The sequence below is a fragment of the Branchiostoma floridae genome, chromosome 2 (assembly GCF_000003815.2).
Source record: "Branchiostoma floridae strain S238N-H82 chromosome 2, Bfl_VNyyK, whole genome shotgun sequence".
NCBI classification, from domain to species: Eukaryota; Metazoa; Chordata; class Leptocardii; order Amphioxiformes; family Branchiostomatidae; genus Branchiostoma; species Branchiostoma floridae.
In genome coordinates this window covers 16,849,117-16,855,697 of record NC_049980.1, presented here as the reverse complement: position 1 = coordinate 16,855,697, position 6,581 = coordinate 16,849,117, and the positions used below count along the sequence as shown (strand labels likewise).

General features: G+C 42.1%; 1 protein-coding gene across 2 annotated transcripts in view; it reads right to left on the bottom strand.

Annotated features, from left to right (window-relative positions):
- Nucleotides 1-572: 572 nt before the first annotated feature.
- The window catches only part of LOC118405850, a 7,967-nt gene continuing 1,958 nt past the window's right edge, over nucleotides 573-6,581 (bottom strand). For both annotated transcript variants that reach the window (XM_035805659.1, XM_035805666.1), the window contains exons 3-8: nucleotides 4,853-5,008; nucleotides 4,566-4,660; nucleotides 4,029-4,133; nucleotides 1,680-3,549; nucleotides 1,311-1,381; nucleotides 573-909 (exon numbers count right to left, since the gene is read on the bottom strand). In XM_035805659.1, the coding sequence (XP_035661552.1) occupies nucleotides 3,277-3,549; nucleotides 4,029-4,133; nucleotides 4,566-4,660; nucleotides 4,853-5,008 (629 nt within the window). In that variant the 3' untranslated portion in view covers nucleotides 573-909; nucleotides 1,311-1,381; nucleotides 1,680-3,276. The remainder of the gene's footprint in view (nucleotides 910-1,310; nucleotides 1,382-1,679; nucleotides 3,550-4,028; nucleotides 4,134-4,565; nucleotides 4,661-4,852; nucleotides 5,009-6,581) is intronic.

The window sequence follows — 6,581 nt, the reverse complement described above, 5'->3', positions numbered from 1 at the left end:
TACAGCTTACTCTCTTGCTAATTACCAGGCTATCATTAGTTGAACTGCTAATTAGGGACAGGATCGGACTGCTCTCCCCAAAGCGGAGGCTTGGAATGGTGCTGAGCTGACATTTCAAGTGTTAACATGGTTTAACATGGTTAACATTGTGAAAGTTATACTGTACTACTTTGGATGATCCACGATAGTGTTTATATTATTTGTTGAACATTGCATTAAAGTTGTGCAGCTGCTTCCCAAGTAGAATTATATAAACCATGCAATAAGAGAGGCTGTTGGTCAACAGAAACACCTGTCATCTGAGCATACGTCACTGTTGTATTGTAGGTATACTATTGATGTCACTGGACAAATATTGTAATGATATCACGTCGATTAGGAAATGTGGATTATGAACACTTCAGCAATACCAACCATAGGTTAGAAATAAGTTTCATAAGTAGTGTATGTAGGCATTGACGGGCGCTGAGATGAGTGCATCTTCTGGCATGTGTCTAAGGTTAACAATTCCTCGAAACAAAGAACCATGATGCTTATCATTTATGATGGAATGCCAGACAAGATTCAACAAGTAATCAGTGAATGAGAGGATTTTATTGCCTGTATTGCCGTCATTCCCGATGCTCTAAGCAGTTGGGTCACAGTTGTTCCAGCAGAAGAGACACTGGTCTGCAGTGGTGGCCTCATCACAGCAGTAGCACTGGCGGCTCATAGTGCCGCACCAGTCGAAGGCCACCCAGTTGGCTGCGGCCGGGCAGGCGTCGGCCCCGGACTGGAGAGGGCTGACGACGGTCAATATAGCAGGTGGCAGGTAGTGGCACAGGGAGCCGTCAGGCATGGCGAACTTCTGTACAGCCACTCCGTTGGTACAGAGAGCAGTGGGCAGAAACTGCCGGCGATGGCGATTGCCTAAAAGCAGGGAGTAATGTAGGATTGCAACTGTCTTGGTGTCATTTCAAGTAGAAAGCTAACAGGCCCTTCCATTTTAAGGATTTTCGACTTGGTGGATTGACATTTGTGGATTACTGAAGGAACATCCTACTAACTAACTAACCTGGTTGCCAGATTTAGTTAACATGTGCATATGTCCGTTTATACATGTAGCCCAGCAACCTCAAGCCTAACCAACTCAATCCGGGCCATCGTATGTAGACCGGTCATCATTTACTATCCATTTACGAGTTAGTAGGCATGCGATCGCGAGACCCACCGAAGCTGTTTTGTATGTATTTAGTCCATCTCTTTGTTTTCCGACATTCTCATTCGGACATTCCATAGCCTTTGGCTATTGTTAACATCTAATACTGTACCTGGAGCAGCCTGTCCCAGGATCACGCAGGTAGCAAGGAGCAACAGGGTCTTCATCTTGAAAGATATGTTTCTGAGGAATTTGCGAAAATACATTTTTGTGTTAAAATGATTTTTAAGCGAAGGATCATTTGTGTGGAATAAAATGGAGTACTGAGTATGTGCAACCACTGTTTTAAACGCATGTGTATTGCTTTGGCTTGCGGTAGAAGCGTCAACTGTCGATAACCAAGAAATAATGAGCAACAATGAATAAGAACTGAAGGCTACATGTAACTCGGAGCTGAAGCGTGCAGCAGGAATTTTAATGTTACATTTCAGTCTAACACCATCTAAATTTGAAGTCAACGCAAACTTCATTACGGACGTACCTCGGTTCCTGGCGTCTTCTAAGGTCCGCTGTCAAATGCAGATTGGCTACCCTGAGGGGTCTATAAGTAGTAAACGTGTGACCTCAAGGCCATGCATCTGGCTAATTTACACGTTTGTTGATTTACATAGAGCGGAAATGTCTCTCCAAAATCTATACAACAAGTCAATAGATGCTAGCGGATAAATTCGCGTGTCAATTATGTGTTACACTTACAGTCTGTTGGGAATATGATAAAAAAAAATGATAGTGCTTTGGAGGACCCACAGTGTTTCTATTGTTTGGTTAACATTGTGCTAGAATGGCGCAAATATGTGGCTGTTTCCTTATCTATTGGCTGTTTCGATCTATTTACATGTAATGAAATACAGGAGTTACATAAGGCCATGTAAGTTGGAATTTGTTTTTCAACAGAAACACCTGTTGATCGCCTGATGTACAAAGTTTCCGTTCCGCCCATGATGGCATCCTACTTGTACTGTAAATATCACAACGATCTCAGCCGACAAATATCACCAACCTTGAAAGCAGAACACTTCGACCTTTTAGTGGTGCAGTGTTTTGGAGTAACCATACCTTGTATAAGTGCATCCATTTTGCAACATCTACCATTTCTCAGAAAATGTCTACTCATACAAGCGTCGCATTGAGATTGCTTTAAACATCGCGGGTTTTCCATGTGTCTAAACTCTAGCCTGGCATCAAGCTGTATCATAGCTCCCGACTCGGTCTCAAATTTGCAGAGAGGACAGAAGATATGGAGCTATAACACGGCTGGATACCAGGCTATCTAAATTCCGGTGTATAATAGTATACTTATTGTTGCATATAACGATGTGTCTTAAATACGAAAGCCGAACGTCTAGCGGCAGAGCTACAAGTTTTTCATGGTGACATTTTACAGTCCCTCGTAACATTTGACATAGATCTATTTCCTGTGACGATGTCATAGGCTAATCTACGATTAAATGAATAATCAAAGACATTACACAATGAGAGGTTTTGTGACAAGACTCGAGTTTACGCGTAAATACACCATATCTTACTCCACAAATGTAAAGTTTAAAAAATGTTTATACCTTTTTTCCTGCTTACATTATCATCCTGTCAAAATAACAACATACCTACACGCAGTTGATAAAGAATATGTTTATTAATGTCATAATCAAATCTATATCTAGACATATATAAAGACACTATGTATGTACCTCGGTCTTCTCAACATGGACATGAAAAAAATTGAAAAGCGCCCGACTTTCGCGGTTCATTGCCAATTCAACATGATTTACTCCGAGAATAGAGTGATGACAGATGCGCCCTATATGTGCGTGGCAGTGACTGTAATTCTTGTATAGGACCGATAAGCCATAGCGAAGATCTAGATGTTGGGCTGATGATTTAACCATGATCAATCCAGACTGAATGGGGCCATATATGTACTATATGTATGTGCCGCCTGTATGTTTCTTTTCTGCGCTACTCCCTGTGAAGTTTAACGTTAGGAAGAAAATTCAGTCCAATTGAACGTCACGATAATAAAAAAAGAATCCTATATTTTCACGCCTGGTGATGGCGATCCGTCTGTCTGTTGATAAGTTCTATTTCGCTACTTCGGTGTTATCATTAACAGATTTCGGTGTGTCAGCGTTGGCGTCACTATTCTCGGACGCACCTTGCTTCCGCCAGCGGCCGTACAACGGTCTCGGTGGCTGAACTGGTCCTTGAACCTGCCCAGGTGCCGCATAGGCCACTGGCGCCGCTCCAAGGGCCATCCCGAGAGGAAGGGAGCACCACCCGCGCATCCGGGGCCTTACCGCACCGCCGTTACAGCGTCCGCCCTCACAGTCAATGTCACTATAACAGTCCTGGCCCTGAAGGACGAGAAACCATGAAAACTAAGACACTCCCTGTCCACTATACTAATCCAAGCTTCCGCACATCACTAGCACAATAAAATACAAATGTGTCATAGATTTATCGGGAATAGCCATAAAAATACTTCTGATCCATTATGCATTGCCTGTATTACAGAATTATCAATCTTCGACTATTGTTGATTTAGGGTACGATCGATTCAATCAGTATAGAGGAAGAAGGCGTAGTTAGTCATACAGAAGTTTTCCCTTCTCCTGTACATTTCTTTTTTCTCTTTATCATTGCTAATAAATAAATAATGATGATGATGATGATGAATAAATAAACAAACAAGCCAAACCAAGAAGCAGCTGTTACGACGAAAGATAGCGGGTGTTATTTAGAAACCAACGGCGCCAGTTAATAACTGACTCTATCCAAACTTTTGTTTTGTTTTGTTTTGTTTTTACATGCCACTACAAACCAGTACACTCACCACGCACTGGCCCGATGACAAGCCGAATGTGTAGCCGCAATACTCATATCGAGCACACTGTGCGTCTGTGGTGCAGGGGCTACAACTTCCAAAGGGGGCGCAACCCTGCAACGTCAACAGAGATAATCTGAAATTTGCGTAAATTGACAAGAATGATGCATTACAACCGGATTTTGACGTACGATATGGGCTGGCCAGTGAATGCCTCATTTGCAGTTTCCATGCCGCGCAAAACTGGCTTAGATCTAATGACAATATATAAAGATGTACTTCTGTCTATATGAATCGTTCGGATAACTCGAACATTCAAAATGCCAGTCTCGCAGCTAACTTGCACTGTTCACAAAAGTAATAGAATATGCGTACTGGCCGTTAATAAACATCTATAACAAATACCAAAAATCACCTTACCTAGAAGTCATTAAGATCTACTAATACTACTTATTGCTATTGTTTAAAAAGACGAATATCAACTTCCATTTGTAATTACATCCATCAATTCTATGTACTAAACTTTTGAAAAGGTTGCACGAGTACCGCTTGTATAGGGGCAGGAGGTCTCGGGTACACCGGTGGACTGTGTCGCTGGCACTGACCCTCCTCTCCGCACGTGCAGTCTCCAGACTGTTGGCCTGAATAGGCAGTGACATGAACGCCGTATATAGCAGACAATATACAACATTTGTCGTGTTTTCCTACACAATGCCATGTATATTGAATACACATGTGATTATACTGTGAACAACAAATTGAGAGAGTGTAACGAATACGGTTCGTGATGAGAAAAAAAAAGTTTTTCTTTAGAGACTGATGAAAAAGCACACCTTTTCGTATGATCTGTCCCGTGCTAGGTACCTTACACCCCCGTTCAACGCACTGCTTTCCTTCGTTACAGGCGTAGTCTGCAAGATACTGGATATCAACGCAGTCGTCTGGTATGGTGGGACACTCATAGGCAGGGACGCAGTCCGCCAAGATGCCTGCAGGTCACGATAGAGTGATAATACACTTCCATTAACTACCTTCGCCATGAAAGTTATTTTTCGGTGGCGTTTGTGAGTGTGTGTGCAATGAGCTCCCTCTTCATAATACAAAAATGTACGTGGTAACGATTAGTTTTTTGCCCCCCCCCCCCTAGCGTCTTGTTACGGTATTGCAGTGGAACCTCCAGGTTTGAGTTCTGGAGATGCTATGGCAATGGTTTTAAGTGGTAGATAGCTCTTGAGGCAGAGAGTAAGTACTACCCTAGACGATTCTGGACACTAGCCATCAAGACATGGATACGTTTTTGTCATTCTTTGATTCTTTTCAACACATGTCGCTATGATTCTTTTGAAGGCATGTGAAAATCAACTTTCCAAGATTCTAATAATTTCCTTAGGCCACAGCAAGTAAATTTTATGGATGACATCAGCGCGCGCATGAATTTTCGCCTGATTTCAGAAAAAAAAACAAGAATTTTTTTCTTCTGCAGGGATGGTCAACATGACGATAAAGTATCAAAATGAGCAAATATGTTGTGTTGTAGCCTGATAGTTGTAATTGTAGAGGTGACACTTGCAAGGTACCAGTAGTTGTAGGAATGAAACTTATTGGATAGTGACACCAATGTGGAAGCCATGAGTGTGGTTACCAACTTTGTTGGTGATGCCAGTCTACCACCCTAGTGTCACTTGTACCACACCAGTACATACCTTAAATACAGGAATGAATGCCTTGTTGGCTCTGATACCATGTTTTGTCCCTTTATTTCTTTTTACAACAGTCATCACAACTTTATGATGCCTATTTTTTAAGATGTAGCCATCTTGTTTTTTTCCACCCATCTTGTTTTTTTTCGCCCTATCGCACTATTTTTGCAATCTGCAGAGGATGTCATCCATAAAATTTACTTGCTGTGGCAATTTATCTGGATTCACATCCGAGGAAGATGTGATTAATAGAGATCGATTGATTAGTTGATTGACAGATTGATCGGGTGATACCTGAGGTAGTCTGGTATGTATTTGGATGCGGTGATGATGCCGTGCCTGACCCGATCAGAAGGGCCCGAACTGCCCAGAACACCCCCTTAAATAACAACATCTGTTCTTTGCATGTCGCAGTCGATTGTTTGTATCTTGTGGCTGGAACTAATCACTACGTATAGTTTTAAACTTCTAAACAGGCTTTATTGACACGTGACATCCAAGACTCGCTTTGCCCCACGCCGGGTACTTTTCTGGCTCACAGTATGTATGGTCTGAACAAAAATTGGGGACTGTCCAACTGTCCCCAATTTCTAAGAGATAGAAAATATACCACGCTAATACTAACAGTTTTGAACTTGTTTATCAAGTTGGGTGAATTTGGTCAGAGGGTTGTATGGGAATTCAGGACAAAAGAGTAAGTACGAAAGCACTATTGAAATAGTTTGGACCACATGAAGGATAAGCCAGTTTGGAAGATATTCTCGAGCGTGTTTTATAGTCGTAGCCATCAAGGGTCATCAAGATGATGACTGGTTGCGAAATTCACTTGCTCATCCTGTGCCAAGAGATAAATCTTTCCGCC